The 18,236-nt window shown below is 47.6% G+C and overlaps 1 protein-coding gene, 1 long non-coding RNA gene and 1 pseudogene across 2 annotated transcripts; 2 read left to right on the top strand and 1 right to left on the bottom strand.

The window, feature by feature from the left end:
• The first annotated feature begins 3,544 nt into the window (after positions 1–3,544).
• LOC123410692 lies at positions 3,545–5,056 on the top strand. Its single transcript, XR_006613089.1, has 4 exons — positions 3,545–3,563; positions 3,973–4,116; positions 4,222–4,538; positions 4,950–5,056. It is a non-coding gene; the product is annotated as an uncharacterized LOC123410692 (long non-coding RNA).
• Positions 5,057–5,083: 27 nt separating this feature from the next.
• LOC123408295 (cytochrome c oxidase subunit 6b-2-like) lies at positions 5,084–12,742 on the top strand (the record flags this gene model as incomplete). Its single annotated transcript, XM_045101433.1, has 5 exons — positions 5,084–5,104; positions 9,225–9,236; positions 11,514–11,602; positions 11,687–11,768; positions 12,689–12,742. Coding segments are annotated over 5 exons (258 nt in total), but the record flags the coding sequence as incomplete, so codon positions are not given.
• A 1,272-nt stretch (positions 12,743–14,014) lies between these two features.
• LOC123413409 lies at positions 14,015–15,328 on the bottom strand (annotated as a pseudogene).
• Between the last annotated feature and the right edge of the window lie 2,908 nt (positions 15,329–18,236).

Raw genomic sequence — 18,236 nt, 5'->3', positions numbered from 1 at the left:
ATGTTAGCGTCGCCGGAGACTTAGAAGACGGGGGGAAGAGAACCTGAGGGGGCTTCTCTAGTATAAGGACTAGAGTAAACTTGATCTAGATCTGAAATTTAGACCAACTAGAGGTGGAGGAGGGGCTCCCCTTCCTTTGGTGCCGTGAGACATGCATGTCACAAGCCCTCTCCCACATACAAGTTAAACTGCGTGTTAAAACACGGGACGTGAAAATGTGAGCTGAGATCTATCTTGAGCCATGCTTAACAAGTAGGGACAGGGCGTGTATATTTTTTTATCTCCAGTTGCAACGAACGGTCAATTCTACTTGTAATTTTCTCTCTCTCTTTCCTTCCATACCAACAAGGATTTATTCCTTTTCAAAAAAAACAAGGATTTATTCAAGGCTCTCATCGTAAGAGACTTATTATGTGCAGTCGATGAGAGAAAAAAGAGGAGAATGTACAACAAGAGAGAGACTTTTGGTTTTATGGAGACTCTTGTAACTTGATATAAGACATTTTACAGTCATTGGAGGGTATGAGATGGAAAGTGTTCTTCTGCTCTTTGAGCTCAGGCAAACAGTAAAATCAAAAAAAAAAAAAAATAGTTCAAAAAAATCTATTTTTTTGTTATAAACATTGATAAAAGTTTTAAATGTATGCAAAGGTTCATCATAAACTCACATTCCGATAAGGCTTGGTAAAAAAACAAATTCAGTGCTTCAAAATTCTTTTGAAAGTAGCATTTTTATAGTATTAATTTTTCTTCCACGCCTTATAGAAATGTGATTTTACGACAAAATTTTGCAAGTACTTAAAACTACTATCAATGTTTATTACAAAAAAATAAGATTAATTAAATTTATTTATTTTATTTTTTATTTTACTGTTCCCCCGAACTCATTGCGTCAAAAACTCTGTGTCTGAGGGAAATGGTAGGGACTCCCATCTTTCTGCATCTCCTTTACGTATACATCTTTGAGATGACTCTCTGAGACCTGTCATGCTTTGGAGTTTAGTGGGCTTGATGACGACGGACTTTGAAATGACAACATTTCTGCATCTCCTTTACGTATACATCTTTGAGATGACTCTCTGAGACCTATCATGCTTTGGAGTTTAGTGGGCTCGATGACGACGGACTTTGAAATGACAACATTGAGGACATAAAGAGGACGTGAACATATGAGTGGTGGTCTTAAGCCATGTTGGGCAGGGTGTGCATAATTTTCATCTCTAGTTGCAAGGCATGTTCATATTTACTAGTCCTTTCGTTCTTAAATATAAGAGTATCTATAGTCGGATTCCTTCAATTCGATTCCTCAAACTCCCATGGACACAATGACTTCCCAACATTGCGAGTTCGAGCATTGCCATCGTGCGGTCGCCTCCCGGGAGCGGCAGAACGCAAGCCGGATGGCCATCTCCTCCTCGGGATCGCGTGGGACGAGCTTGTGGTCGACGGATCTGAAGGTAAAGGACTCGGATCCGCTGCCAGCCATGCCGGATGTGAGCTTAGGTGGCAGATGGGAGTGGAGTGAAATGGTTAGGGTTTGATCCGGCGAACGGTGGGACGAATATATGTGGGGTAGATGAAGGCCAGCACGGGTCTCCCCTAGATGCGCTCCATATTTGGACTAAAAATGGGGGGTGCCGGTTAACCCGGACGTTTGATGTCAGTTTAAGAAGCCCGTCTGGATCGATTTTTTATGACCGGACAATGACCGAACGGCCTGTTCGAACGCTTGAGGATTTAAGGGTCTGGCTATAGATCCTCTAATTCTTTTTGAACATTTCACTATGAAAACTAGGTCTACTAGTAAATCTAACATTGACTATAACGGTCTCTTTATTTCATTGTCAACGGATAAGATACAACTGGTCGAGAAGAAAGACCCGAGCTATTCATGCAACACCGGAAAAAAAAAGGAAAAAGAGGAGGAGGAACATTCACGTACAAACACCAATCGACTACAACGATTAACGCATCCATGTGGATCACGCACAAACACCTATTGACGACAATGCACGCGTGCATCTCTACTATTAAAAGCACGAAAATAAAGATCCAACTTTCAATCTGAAACGTCTAATTACATAATCAACGATCTAAAAACGTTGTTAACGAAATTAACAGTCTTCGTTAGCACTAATTGCCCACCCCACGTCTCGCGGTCAATCCCCCGCTGGCCACGCTCGCCCGCCTCCTCCTCCTCCCCCCCCCCTCCGTGGCCACGCTCGCCCTCCTCCTCCCCTCCCCCGTGGCCACGCTCGCCCGCCTCCTCCCCCCTCCCCCGTGGCCACGCTCGCCCGCCTCCTCCCCCTCCCCCGTGGCCATGCTCGCCTGCCTCCTCCCCCTCCCCATGGCCACGCTCGCCCGCTCCTCCCCCCCTCCCCCGTGGCACGCCCCCCTCCCCGGTGGCCACGCTTGCCCGCCTCCTCCTCCTGGTCGCCCCCCGGGCCGCCACGACTCGCCGCCTCCTCCTCGCCCCGGTCGCCCGCCCCCGGGTGGCCACACTCGCCCGCTCGGCCTCGCCAGTGCCGCCGCCCGCCCCCGCCGATGCCTGTGTCGTCACCCTCCGCTCGCCCCCGCTCGCTCGCCCCCCGCCGGTGGGGCCTTTGGCATGCTGGAGCGGTTCAGATGCGAGCGAGGGCTCGTGCGATGGCGCAATGCTCCTCCGCGCGCCGTTCATGCTCTTGGACGTGGGCAGGGATGTGGTCTCTCGCAACAGGGGAATGGCGCGTCCTGTGCTCCGGCCATCCACGCGTGGAGCTCGCCCCCAAATCCAACGGGTTGGCCGGCTGTTGGCGGCGCCTCATCATGACGCACACGACGGTGGGTGGCCCCACCACGGCCGGGTGGGCGACGTCGGTTGCGTTCCTCCCGTCACCAAGCTCTGCCACTCTGGCCATATCCTAGGTATGCCGCCCCGATCGTCTCTCAGGTGCCACCCCCGTGAGCAGAGGTTCGCCGGCGATAAACAAGGGCGGCTGTGCATCCTGGCGTCTCAACTCCCAAGGTGCGGTTGTGCATCCTGGCATCTCAACTCCCAAAGTGATGTCTCAGAGCATAAACTAGAAGAAAGGTATTGAAATTCATTCACTTGTATGACTCTACACCAAGAGTTTGGTGCATTTTCATATGCAATTGCTTGAGAAATCCGTAGTCAGTCACTAAAAACCTGTCACTGAAGGCGGTTCATGAAGTCATTCACTTTAAGTAGCCTATTTTGAACATTGTCTGCTAAATAGTAGCAGTATCGTATGAACTGGTTTCATTTTGATAATCATGGGTTGTAACTTCCGTATGGTGGTGTACTGATTATGGCTTTTTTTTCCTGGACAGTGCTGAGGAGCCTTTGCTTCCTGAGGTGAAGGAGGAGAGAACCAGGAGGAACCAATTCGTGCAGGGGCTCGTGCTATCCCTGATGTTAGATGACATCTTGTGAAGAATGTCTTGTTCCAAAAATTGATTGAGAAGGCAGCTCTTGCTTCACCAGACAGTTTTATAGCTTACCGCAAGTTGCTACCTTTCACCGAGTTGCCATTAAAAACAGACAGTTTTATACCTTACCGCAAGTTGCCATAAACAAGGACATTTAGTGACTGACTAGGGATTAATTGAATGTGGTGTGCTAACATGGTGCACCGCTGGAGATGTATTTAGTATTGGCTTCCTGGACTTAGCGCTTGGAAAGTTTGTTGACACATATCTATGACAATAGAAGAAGTAATAATTATCTAACAATAGGAAGAAGTATTTAGTGTTTGCTTCTACTTTTCAATAAAAAGGTTTCTTATTTTCTCTGTGTTTCTACTAACTATGATGTGTGCATGTTGTTTCTACTAACTATGATGTTCTCGCATTCAACCTTTTTCTTATTTGTGATCAATTGAACAATTGCTCTATACTAAGCATACTAGATATAAGATGCCAATAATTCGTTCTTGCAATCTAATTTTCCGAATGGTTCCCCTTATGTTTCAGGTGAATGATAGATGATCTTTGTTTCAAAACTCATGAATATGTCCCTCATAGTAGGAAGAATGTAATATTACTTAGCATGTCCCATTCAACTACAACATCCAAGATGGCCATACAATGTAAAATGGCTTTGACATTAATTTAAGAGTACGTTTTTCCATTCTCAAGAAAATACTACATTGAAGATACAGTCAATATTAATAGTGATACATGCGTCATTACAAGTAGTAATTCTGCTCAAAGTTTACATAGGATGAGATTTTAACTCTGAAGTGGAGAGCCCCTCCATGCACCATCGAATGGATCGTGCCGACCCACAGTCCTGCAACTCTTCCTTTCTTACACCGCTCCCATGGTTATTAGTTTCCTTTCTTTCACCACTCCCATGGTTATTACTTGAGATAGAATTTGAAATGTGCAATTGATATTTCTTTCTTCAGGAATATACTGAATGGATATCTTGAGTTGCAGTGAATAGACATCGTTTGTCTACAAAATCAAAGTTTATGATTCATGAAGAAATCATGGTCTTTCTTCCTCCTTTTTGAGCTCAGTTGACCCGTATCCAGGTACAATTACCTCCCTTTCTTTGTTATTGTGCTATCTCTCTAGGTATTAGAAGAGATACTTTGGCTAAATGCGTCATTTCAGTTAAAACTTTGTTACTTTGTACTGATCATAGATCAGTAATCCATCTATTTTTCGATCATGTGTTTGTAATTGTTGTACTATGAGATTTGATAGTTTGTAATTTTCGTATTGTGAGATTTAATAGTTTGTAATTGTCGTATTATGAGATTTAGTAGCTGGTAGTAAATAGCTTTATACTGTCAAATCTTCTCTGGCCATGCGCCAAGACATGGAGACCCTGTTGGGTACCGTATGGCTCATTTTTCGCGCAAACATGTAGTATAATTTCAGCCTGTCTGTTTAACCTTTTTATTTTGATTTTTTCTTAACTCTTGATTATGCATTGCTAGCTACTGCAGTCAAAAAATGTTTTTAGACACAAGCAAGGGGCTTAAGCGGTACTCATTGGCGACATTCAGACCATTTGGGCGTCCAGGGGTTAGTCTGAACGATGCAGATTTAGTAAAAGATAAGATGCTAATTGATTGTGGAGAAGAGCAAGATAGTGTTGGGTAACGTAGCATAAATTTAAAATTTTCCTACGCATATTCAGATCTTCCTATGGAGAGACCAGCAACGAGAGAGGGGTAAGAGCATCTTCATACCTTTGAAGATCGCTAAGCGGAAGCGTTGCTAGAACGCGGTTGATGGAGTCGTACTCGTAGCGATTCCGATCTAGTGCCGAACAACGGCACCTCCGCGTTCAACACACGTGCAGCCCGGTGACGTCTTCCGCACCTTGATCCAGCAAGGAGGAGGTAGAGGTTGGGGAAGAACTCCAGCAACACGACGGCGTGGTGTCGATGGAGAGACGAGGTCTCCCGGCAGGGCTTCGCCAAGCACCGGCGGAGAGGAGGAGGAAGAAGAGCAGGGTTGCACCGAGAGAGAGGGAAAAACCGTGTGTCTCAATGGCCAAAAGTGCCCGATATATATAGGGAGAGGGGAGAGGGGGTGCCACCCCTAGGGTTCCCACCCTAGGGGGTGCGGCAGCCCCCCGAGATGGGAGGTGCAGCGGCCGGAAGGGGGAGGAGGGGGTGGCGCACCATCTGGTGGGCCTTAGGCCCACCTGGCCTAGGGTTTGCCCCCCCCTTTTCTCTCCCTTGCGCTATGGGCTGAGTGAGGAGGCGCACCAGCCCACCTAGGGGCTGGTTCCCACCCCCACTTGGCCCACCTTATCTCCCGGGGTCGTTGCCCCCCTTCGGTGGTCCCCCGGGGCCACCTCCGGTGGTCCCGGTGGTCCCGGTACGTTACCGGTGATGCCCGAAACACTTCCGGTATCCGAAACCATCCGTCCTATATATCAATCTTTACCTCCGGACCATTCCGGAGCTCCTCGTGACGTCCGGGATCTCATACGGGACTCCGAACAACTTTCGGTAACCTCGTATAACAATTCCCTATAACCCTAGCGTCATCGAACCTTAAGTGTGTAGACCCTACGGGTTCGGGAGACAGGCAGACATGACCGAGACACCTCTCTGGCCAATAACCATCAGCGGGGTCTGGATACCCATGGTGGCTCCCACTTGCTCCACGATGATCTCATCGGATGAACCACGATGTCAAGGATTCAATCAATCCCGTATACGATTCCCTTTGTCTGTCGGTATAGAACTTTCCCGAGATTCGATCGTCGGTATACCTATACCTTGTTCAATCTCGTTACCGGTAAGTCGCTTTACTCGTTCCGTAGCACGTCATCGTGTGACTAACTCCTTAGTCACATTGAGCTCATGATGATGTTCTACCGAGTGGGCCCAGAGATACCTCTCCGTCACACGGAGTGACAAATCCCGATCTCGATTCGTGCCAACCCAACAGACACTTTCAGAGGTACCGTAGTGCACCTTTATAGTCACCCAGTTACGTTGTGACGTTTGATACACCCAAAGCACTCCTACGGTATCCGGGAGTTGCACAATCTCACGGTCGAAGGAAAAGATACTTGACATTAGAAAAGCATTAGCATACGAACAATACGATCTAGTGCTAGGCTTAGGATTGGGTCTCGTCCATCACATCATTCTCCCAATGATGTGATCCCGTTATCAATGACATCTAATGCCCATGATCAGGAAACCATGATCATCTATTGACTAACGAGCTAGCCAACTAGAGGCTTGCTAGGGACACATTGTGATCTATTTATTCAGACATGTATTACTGTTTCCTGTTAATACAATTATAGCATGAACAATAGACGATTATCATGAACAAGGAAATATGATAATAACCATTTTATTATTGCCTCTAGGGCATATTTCCAACAGTCACCCACTTGCACTAGAGTCAATAATCTAGTTACATTGTGATGTATCGAACACCCATAGCATCATGGCGTTGATCATGTTTTGCTCGTGGAAGAGGTTTAGTCAACGGGTCTGCAATATTCAGATCCGTGTGTACTTTACAAATATCTATCACTCCACTCTGGACATGGTCTTGGATGGAGTTGTAGCGGCGCTTGATGTGCTTCGTCTTCCGGTGAAACCTGGGCTCCTTGGCTATGGCAATGGCTCCAGTGTTATCATAGAAGAGTGTCATAGGACCCGACGCGCTTGGAACCACTCCAAGGTCGGTGATGAGCTCCTTCATCCAAATTCCTTCATGAGCCGCTTCTGAAGCAGCTATGTACTCCGCTTCACATGTAGATGCTGCCACGACTTCTTGCTTGCTGCTGCACCAGCTCACTACCCCACCATTCAACACATATACGTATCCGGTCTGTGACTTAGAGTCATCCGGATCTGTGTTGAAGCTAGCGTCGACGTAACCCTTTACGACGAGCTCTTCGTCACCTCCATAAACGAGAAACATTTCCTTAGTCCTCTTCAGGTACTTAAGGACATTCTTGACCGCTGTCTAGTGTTCCATGCCTGGATCACTTTGGTACCTCCCTACCAAACTTATGGCAAGGTTTATATCAGGTCTGGTACACAGCATGGCATACATTAGAGAGCCCACGGCTGAAGCGTAGGGGACAAAACTCATCTTCTCTCTATCTGCTGCCGTGGTCGGCGACTGAGTCTTACTCAATCTCATACCTTGCAAAACTGGCAAGAACCCTTTCTTTGAGTTTTCCATATTGAACTTCTTCAATATCTTGTCAAGGTATGTACTTTGCGAAAGACCTATGAGGCGTCTCGATCTATCTCTATAGATCTTGATGCCTAATATGTATGCAGCTTCTCCAAGGTCCTTCATTGAAAAACTCTTGTTCAAATAGGCCTTTATGCTCTCCAATATCTCTATATTATTCCCCATCAATAATATGTCATCCACATACAGTATGAGGAAAGCTACAGAGCTCCCACTCACTTTCTTGTACAGACAGGCTTCTCCGTAAACCTGTATGAACCCAAACGCTTTAATCACCTCATTAAAGCGAATGTTCCAACTCCGAGATGCTTGCACCAGCCCATAGATGGAGCGCTGGAGCTTGCATACTTTGTTAGCACCCTTAGGGTCGACAAAACCTTCTGGTTGCATCATATACAACTCTTCCTTAAGGTTCCGGTTAAGGAACGCTGTTTTGACGTCCATTTGCCAAATTTCATAATCATAAAAGGCGGCAATTGCTAACATGATTCGGACTGATTTCAGCTTCGCTACGGGAGAGAAAGTCTCTTCGTAGTCAACTCCTTGAATTTGTTGAAAACCCTTTGCGACAATTCGAGCTTTGTAAACGGTTACATTACCGTTTGCATTAGTCTTCTTCTTGAAGATCCATTTATTTTCTATGGCTCGCCGGTCATCGGGCAAGTCCACCAAAGTCCATACTTTGTTCTCATACATGGATCCTATCTCGGATTTTATGGCCTCAAGCCATTTGTTGAAATCCGGGCCCGCCATTGCTTCTTCATAGTTCGAAGGTTCACCGTTGTCTAACAACATGATTTCCATCACAGGGTTGCCGTACCACTCTGGTGCGGAGCGTGCCCTTGTGGACCTTCGCGGTTCAGTAGTAACTTGATCCGAAGCTTTATGATTATCATCATTAACTCCCTCTTCAGTTGGTGTAGGCGCCACAGGAATGACAAATCCCGAGCTCATGATGATGTTCTACCGAGTGGGCCGAGAGATGTTCATGATGATGTTCTACCGAGTGGGCCCAGAGATACCTCTCCGTCACACGGAGTGACAAATCCCGATCTCGATTCGTGCCAACCCAACAGACACTTTCGGAGGTACCCATAGTGCACCTTTATAGTCACCCAGTTACGTTGTGACGTTTGATACACCCAAAGCACTCCTACGGTATCCGGGAGTTGCACAATCTCACGGTCGAAGGAAAAGATACTTGACATTAGAAAAGCATTAGCATACGAACAATACGATCTAGTGCTAGGCTTAGGATTCGGTCTCGTCCATCACATCATTCTCCCAATGATGTGATCCCGTTATCAATGACATCTAATGCCCATGATCAGGAAACCATGATCATCTATTGACTAACGAGCTAGCCAACTAGAGGCTTGCTAGGGACACATTGTGATCTATTTATTCACACATGTATTACTGTTTCCTGTTAATATAATTATAGCATGAACAATAGACGATTATCATGAACAAGGAAATATGATAATGACCATTTTATTATTGCCTCTAGGGCATATTCCCAACAGATAGTGTGCTTGGTAAGTTCTTTATATTCCCTTTCTTCCTTGTGTATTAATGAATTCCAAAATTAAAAGCCGGAGACATCAAATGAGTTATGTCTACGTAAAAAGTGTAATATCTACTACCATTAAAAAAGGAAGAGAGGGTAGATCCAACTATAAATCTCGAACGTCCAATCATATCATCAATGGTCTACAAACTTCGTTAACGAAAATAACCTTACTTATGAAACGTAACCCCATCCCACCATCGCTTATTCTCGCACGTCGTTGCCCCGCCAACTGCTCCCGCGCCCACCTCCCCTTCACGACACCAGCCTTTCATCCCCGCCGCCAACCCCTCTGCACGCCGCCAACCGCTCCAGATGCAGCACCACCGCCAACCCCTTCGCCCGCGCCGTCGGCTGGACCTCCGTGCGCCGCCAGCCGCCCCCTCCACGGGCCGGCTCTCCGCCCCCGCCGCCAGCCGCTCCCTATGCAGCCCCTCCGCCAACCACTCTGCCCCTGACGCCGGCTGGCCCTCCCCCCAGCCGCTCTGCTGTCAAAGCCTCGCCGTAACACCTTCGCCCCAATCTACCCTCCCGCCACCCCTCGCCGCCGGGCTTGCAACTTACTTGGCCTGCATGGCCTTGCCGCCTCACCCCTACTGTGGCTGCCCATCGGTCGAACTAGACAAGACGAGGAGGAAGTCGAGCTGGGGCAAGTGCCATGGTGACGATCTGGCCTCCCCCACCCTTGCTTACACCGGGCATGATTTCATGGTCGGATTTGGCTTTCTTGCGCTGGGATTTCAGCTCGCGTGAGAGCTGATTCCTCGCGTAGGGACTATTGGCAGAGTTTTTTTTTCGGCATATCGAGTTACTTTCTGCATCGGGATTGTTATCTGTACTAATAAAAGCACGAGAGGGCAGATCCAACTACAGATCTGGAGCGTCTAAACACGTCATCGACGGTCTAGATCCTTCATTAACGAAAGTAACTCAATTTTCGTTAGCGCTAATCCCCCGCTTCTTCGCGTCCCACACGTCCTCGGTCAACCGCTCCTGCTCCAAACACAACCAACCCCTCCTCGATCCAATCTGGCTGCTACCTCCGCCCCCATGCCACGCCCCCATGCCACGCCGGCGACCTCCGCCCCCATGCCATGCCGGTGCCTTCCTTCCACCGATGGAAGAAGCGGCGGAGGAGCAAGCGGCCGCGCCAGCCGCCGTGGAGTTCGGGGACGCGGCCGAGAACGGGATGGAGGAGGGAGCCTCTGCTTCCGCGGGGGTGGAGGAGGACGCTGCTGCTGCTGAGGCGGCGGCGGCGTACTCGTGGCCTGAGCTCCGCTATGATCTCTGGCCGCACCGTCGGTACTACTTCGCCGACCAGTTCCGCTCACCCTGCTCCTCGTCCGCCGGTAACTTCCTCAAGGGCGTCAAGTGGACCCCCGACGGCTCCTCCTTCCTCACCAGCTCCGACGACAACTCCCTCCTCATGTTCTACCTGTACGCGCGCCCCGCCTGCTTCTGCGGTGTTTCAGTGTTATCCTGTTTTACATGCAGCCGATGAGTGTTATATGTGATGGCCATTGGATGCTTAGTGTTTAGGAGATTCGTTTGATTGGTCTGGTTATTGTTCCCTGTTATCCACGGTACAAGGAGAGTAGTATGTAGATAAAACATTATACCACCACCGCATGTACCGAATCCGGTTGTGCCATTTTACTTGTACATGCCACCATCACACTGAACTGCAAGGTAAGTTTGCTGGAAACTTTATCCATGCTTTACTATAGGAAACTCTAGCGCCACGCAACAGTTACTATTCTTCAGGTGTTTTAGGGACAATAGACTCAGAACCTACCTGATTTGGTTGTTTTTCAGTGTTATCCTATTTTAAAGATAGTGGATGAGTGTTATATTTGATAGGCATTGGATGCTTAATGTTTAGGAGATTCGTTGGATTGATCTGGTTATCGTTCTCTTGTCATCGGCGAGTGGTGTTTAGAAAAAGATTCTACCGCCACCTCATGTACCGGATTCAGATGTACAATTTACTTATACATGCCATCATCTGACTGAACTGCAAGACAGTTTGCTGGAAACTTTATCCATGTTTCACTCTAGAGTACTTCACCGCCGTGGTCACTTTTTGCTGGGAAGTTTGACCGATAACCTTATTCAAAGTTTCTATCATTTTGAACCTTGTAACCATCTTCCAACTTTTTGTCTCATCGACTATCACTGGTTACTTTTATTTCTTTTCTCCATCCGCTGCCCCGACCTTACTGATAATATTTTGCTTATTTACCAGATTGAGATTAAAACAACACCTGCTGACTTCCGCTTCCCTACAACAAACCAAACTAGGCACTGTTTTACTCGTTATGTTGAGTTCCATAGGTATATATGATGCAATAACTTTACAACTTGTATGCGCTAAATATGTTTACGATTTCTTAAATTTTTGAACTTTCATGATATTAGGTGTGTGAGTTCCAAGGGGGATGAAGCTGCTGAATGTGACAAATTTGCCAAGTACTACCGATCTCTTTGCCCAGCTGAATGGGTGAGTGGCTTTGCTCTCTGTGCCTTTACATTCAACTGCAAAGGCATTATACCTTGTTGTTTGATTTTAAACAGTGGTGTCTTAGTTTTCAGTAGATTTTAGGAGTTGAATTAAATGGTCTTTCTTTCTGCTGCAATAGTAGATGCATAATGCGTGAACTTGCCCGAAGGAAAGAAATATATTGCACAAATTACTACATCTAAATCCAGAATATTGCTTCTAGATTTACAAATCCATCAGAATCAAGTTAGTTTTTTAACACAGTACAATGCAGGTGCTGTTTCTGCCAGTATCTGTGTATGACTTGGGAGGGGTAGGAAGTAGCACATGAATTTCTCTTTATTTTGACTTTACAATTTACCTTTGAAAGTTATTTGGATACTCTAGCAGTAATGATATCCTTCTCTGAGCAGCGATTTGCAGACTGCATCTCTGATCACGGTGAACAAATAAAATCTCTTAACGTAGAATAATTAGGATTCAACAAGGGTAAACCTGTTACTTCTCTTGCAAATGAATAGACCTGATGAAATGAATATAGTTCGTAAATCTGGAAACAAAAAACGAAAGGTGCATGAAAAGCACTCTATTGCTTATATTTGGGAAACTGGCATGCAGTGGCTTGTTTTATCATACAACTACAACAATGCCGAACCTTGTTGTCTGAGACACATATATATTCACTATGCCTGTTCGAGTAATTCTTTTTGTTCTCAACCGTCCGCTTCATATGTTAGGCTTTGGAGGGTTGAAAATCAATGCTGAATTTTACACTTTGCGCCGAGCAGTTCATCTATGCCTCATGCTCAGCGATGTTGGCATGCTGGGCCATATTTATCAACTTCTGTTGTTAACAGCAGGAACGTTACCTTGTTTCCTTCACTGTCATCAGCTTTTCTTTTTTGGTCTCACTGAATCAGGTTGACAAGTGGAACAAGCAGAGGGAGAGCGGGACATTTGCACGTTCCCTCTAAATCGTCTGTTTGAGAGTCTCCTCAGCTGCTTTCGTGTCAGCGCTACTGCTGCCTCCTGGTTGGAATTTATGCTCGTGTCGTGTACTCTCTTCCAGCAATCGCTGCAGAACAGCAAGTGATGCTTTTCTCCATGTTGCAGAAATAATTCAGCATGCTTATGTATTCTGTTATTCAGACATGCCTTTTCACACATTTTAATTTAATTATATTCTGAAATGAGGTGTCATTATTGCTTTTATATTGCTTTTATTAGTTCTAAGCATGCTTGTCCTGTGACTTACCAATGGCGGATTGAGGAATCGTATAGTAGATTCTTATAAAGCATGTCCTCATCATGCGGATACTACTTCTGTTTGACGACTGGATTGCCAATTCGTATCAATATGCAACGAATGGACATCAGATATATCCTTACGAAGCATAAACTGTTTATATCGGTAAGATAGTTTGTGTCGTATGAACATACTTCCTTCGACCCAAAATTATCGTCTTAGGTTTGTTAGATAGGGATGAAAGTAATACTATCTTTCTGCCAGGGTTCAGCAACAGCGGTGCATGCTAGCGTTCGTTGTGTTTGTGTATGCATGGTTGTGCTCGTCCGTACTAAGCCGGTCAGCTGGAGCACAACATATAAAGAAGGTTGCTGCGCGTACCCTTCATTACATTGCAGGGTCCAGTCATATGGCGCAGAACGTACGTAAACGCCGCTATCTACTGCACGTACAAGCTGCGATTATAAGACCGCTCTCCATGCAAAAAAAAGAAAGAATATAAGACTGCTCTGACTTTTACGCGGACGCTGGGCGCAGATGTTATGCCGCACTTAATTTATTCCAGTTAACCTGCACGTTTCCTTTCTCGCAAGCTGCAACTGGACAACACATGTATGTCGTCGGTTTCATTTTCACATGCATTACAACATACATCAGGCTTGATTACAGGTAAACTTTAGGCTAGCTTATCTTGTCGAGACGACAAACAGCAACCGAGGAAGACAATAACTAAACAGCAACTCATCTGACCGGAAAGAAGAACGATATACAACATGCTAGCCAAGGTGACTGAACTGAAATTTTGACATAAGATGGGACAGAAACTGACGATACAACACATATGTGTGTAACGCGAATACAACGTTAGGCTTACGAGTAAAATCTTGACTAGCTTTATAGTCCATTATTTTCATTCCATATTATTCGATTATACGTGAGTTGCATTCGAGCACTGTTACTAGTCACGTACAAATTAACACCAATCGACGACAACGATTAACGCATGCATGTGGATCACGTACAGACACCAATCGACGACAACGATTAATGCATGCATGTGCATGTTCCTCCCCTCGCTGACCTTTGGAGCTAGGTGGAGTAGGCCAAGTGCGTCTTTATGTCCGACATCAAGAACCCGTTGAAGTTGGAGCCCGACGAGGCGGCGTAAGCGCCCATGCCGTCGAACACGAGCCACTCCCCCACGTTCATCTCCGGCAGCTGGTACCCGGTCACCACCCTGTCGCGTGAGTCGCACGTCGGCCCGAACACCGTCGAGGCGTACGTGCTGTACTTCTTCTCGCCGCCGGGCGGACGCTGGGCCGCGAGCGGCCTCGGGCGCGGCACGTAGTCGCCCAGGATGGTGCAGCTGAGGGCGCCGTAGATGCCGTCGTCGATCCAGTACTCGCGCACCTCGCCGCGCCTCCGCTTCCCGATGACCCGCGACGCGAGCGTGCACGCCTTCTCGGCGAAGTACTGCCCCGGCTCGCCGATCACCTCCACGCCGCACGCGCGCGGGAAGTGTTGCGCGAGCGCGTCGTTGATGGCCTCCGCCGCGTCGTCGAACGTGGCGTCCGGCATGAAGCCGCCGCCGATGTCGAGCACGCGCATGGGCGGCATGCCGAGCCGCGCGGCCGCGTCGAACGCCGCGCGCGCGGCCTCGATCGCCCCGCGGTACACGCCGACGCGGGACGTGCACGCCCCGACGTGGAACGCCACGCCGGCCCCGCGCGCTGCGCGGCACGCAGGAGCGGGGCCACCTCGTCGGCGCGCGCGCCGTACTTGGTGCCGAGGTCGATCTTGGCGTCGGGGTTATCGGGGCCCTTGATGCGGAGGACGAGGTCGCAGCGCGGGTGGCAGCGCTTCACCTTGGCCACCTCGTCCACGGTGTCGTAGGTGGCGAGGTTGACGCCGACCTCGGCCGCGTACCTGAGGTGCGCCTCGGGCTTGCAGGGGTTGGCGTACACGATGCTCCCGGGCTCGACGACGCCGAGCGCGAGGACGGCCTCGATCTCGGCGCGGCTGGCGCAGTCGAAGCCCGCTCCGAGGGCCGCCATCGCGCCGAGCATCGCCGGCTCGGGGTTGCACTTGAGCGCGTAATAGGGCCGCACGCCGTCGAGCGCGCGGCACCAGCGGCTGTACAAGTCGACGACCGTGGCAAGGTCAAAGACGAAGAAGGCGCCCTCTCCTCGGTGCCGGCGATGGAGCGCATGACGCCGGCGACGGCGTCCTTCTCATCGTGCTTGAACGCGCGCACCTTCCTGCCCTTCACTCCGGGGGCCACCAACACCGCCTGCATCGTGATGCCTCCACCCATGTCTGACTGTCTGTCCACGATGTGATGCGTGCACGCACCGCACCTGAGCTACAAACTGCACACACGAATAGCTCAACCCTAGTCCCCTGGTGTGGTGTGTGCGCGGCTTGGTTGGAATGAACTGTGCTAGGCTCTTATATATAGTCAGTGCGTGCGTGCGTGTCCACATGGCCGGGTTGCCGCGCCTGGATGCGCTGTGAAATCGCACGTGTTATGGCTGTGCCACGAGCAATAGCTAGTGGTGGTGATATGGATCGGAGGATCGGAGCACCTACACAACAATTAGTAGTCGACTACACACCACACATTTCATCTCGTATACTACGTGCAGTGGCGTAGCTAGGGGGGTCCGGGTGGTCCATGGACCACCTGAAATTTATCTACAGCCTATATATTATTACAAAAATGAGTAAAATTTAATATGGATAATTAAATACGAATAAAAATTTTACTACTGGACCACCCTGGATTATTGAGCTGGCTACGCTACTGACTACGTGTTAAGCTAACTAGCGTGGCGCACTTGTCTACCAGAGAAAAAGTGTAAATAATTTATGTAACTAAACGATGCCCGTGCGTTGCGACGAAAATTTTGTTAAAAATAGGGTGTGTCTAGGTCTCAGTCGAAGTAGTATGTGGTATACAAGAAGGAAAAAAACAAAAAAAAATTATCTGCACGAATCTCAATGCAAAATCAACGGATTATAGTATCTCAGTCGACTGATTTTTAGCAAAGCCGTTAAAAATATATATGTATAAATGGTAAATAGCAAAATTAATGCAAAAAATAAATATAAAACTTTTTACATGACTTAATTTAAAATAATAATAATGCATGAGGTGGTATATTTTGCATGAAGAGATTAATAAAAAAATAACTTAAGTCTTCATGTATGATTTAGTGATGTGGTATTGTTGTATGGAGAGAAAAAATAGCTAATGAATTGTAGTTACTAGATAATGTCCCACGCGTTGCGGCGGAAACCTTGTTAAAATATATATGAATAATTGGTAGAAGACTAAAATCAATGTAAAAGCAAATATAAAACTTTCTTACACGACTTATTTCCTTGGGGAAAAAATAATGCATGAGGTAGTATATTTTGCATGAAAAGATTAATAGAAAAAGCAACTTATGACTTTATGTATTATTTGATGATATGGTATTGTTGTATGGAGAGAAAAATTTGTTAGTGGGTTGTAGCTATGTAAAAATAAAGGATTATATAGAACAAAGGTTCCTCAATCCGATTCAAGCGCGATGTGCTGTCGGCCATGTGATTGGAATGTGTAGAACCATCTGCATGCATGCATAACGTTGAATGATTGATTTCCTACATTATGTATTCCATGAGACCATAACTTATGGCTTTATATACTTTTCATAAGACTAGTCATAACATGTACTCCCTCCGTCTCATAAAGCTTGTCCTCATTAACTTTTTTCAGAAAACACCTCAGCTAATTCCCGACAAGCCCCTCACTACCAATCGTCTTCCCCGCTCCTCTCCCGCGTCGGAGGTCCGCTCGCCCGCGTCGGAGCTTCCCTGCTCAGCTCCCTCGCAGCCCCTCCCCCCCCCCCCCCCCCCCGCGCGCGTCGCCGGAGCTCATCCGCCCCATCCCTCCCTCGCCCCATCCCTCCACCCTCCACCCAGCTTCCCTCTCTTGCCCCCTCCTCCTTCCGTGATCCAAGGTGAGGAGAAGGCCGGATTTTTCTTTCGATCTGCTCTCCGACGGCGGCGGCCTTCTCCGAGTTCGATTCCCGGCAAACCCACCTCACACACACAAACACGCGGCCATGTGCCGGTCGGCGGCGGCGGCCATTTCCACGTCCTCCTCGATGCTGCGGTAGCAGCTCGCCCGTGGCGGCGCGGGAGCGAGAAGTAGCAGTGAGCGCACGAGTATGCGGCGAAGGAGGTCATCTTTGGCGTCGCCACGAGTATGTGATGCGTCAACGACCTCACGAACGCCGTCGAGGTCACCATGGGCCTCAAGGTTCGTACATGCCCCCTCTAATTCCCATCAGAGCGTGGATCTTTGTTCATCTCATTGAAAGCATCAGTCTTGAGTTATTCATCTCATTGAGCCAATGCAGGTAGTTGTCCAGCGCAGCTCGCAGCTCTTGTCGTTCCTTTGCTTTTAGAGGGGAGGTTTTTTCCTTTGGGATAACCTGAATTAAGCTAACCAGAGATGGTGTGTATGCAGTCAGACTGTTCGTTCCTAATATGGAGATATGTTCTTCCTTTGGTTTGTGGGATTAATGTTATGGGTGATAAAAAGGTCCAGGCTTCTTCTACAATATGCACTGGAAGATCTCGCGAGGAGCTTCAAGAACCCGCGGCCGGGTTGGCCGGCGACCCCTGCCTGCCGTGGCAGAACTCTTGGACCGGGGTCGGTTCCTCCAACGCCTCACCCATGCGCGTTTTGTCACTGTAAGTACCCTCCAGATTGCATAAGCTCTTTAGCCTGTTGCTAACGGTGCTCAAACTGAAATGATGTCAATTAAATTTGCACAATGGTACTGTATGGCTGAAAGGATGAAACTCGGATTGAGTAACTGCATTGTAAGCTCATCTCATACCATCAAACAATACCGAATTTACTCCTGTCAAACAGTACTTTTTTAGATTCAGTTTACACTAGTTTTGGATCACTAATTTCTTTGAAAATTCAGTTTAAACTGTCAAACTAGTTTTGGAGATAAATGTGTTGATATTAACATAATGCAAAGCCTGCTCTTTTTTGCGGCATAGGGAAACAAAGTTCAGTACCTTCACACATCTAAAGGCTGGTGATACTGTAAGTACTCCGGGATAACAACACATTTATCCCTGGATAGAATTTGCTTGCTCCACTTTGCTTCTGATGGTGATGTTATGTGGTGATCAACATATCATAGAATGTGTTC

Source organism: Hordeum vulgare, chromosome 7H (genome assembly GCF_904849725.1).
Source record: "Hordeum vulgare subsp. vulgare chromosome 7H, MorexV3_pseudomolecules_assembly, whole genome shotgun sequence".
NCBI lineage: Eukaryota > Viridiplantae > Streptophyta > Magnoliopsida > Poales > Poaceae > Hordeum > Hordeum vulgare.
Note: the sequence above shows the minus strand (reverse complement) of the source record. Positions and strands in the feature narration are given on the sequence as shown.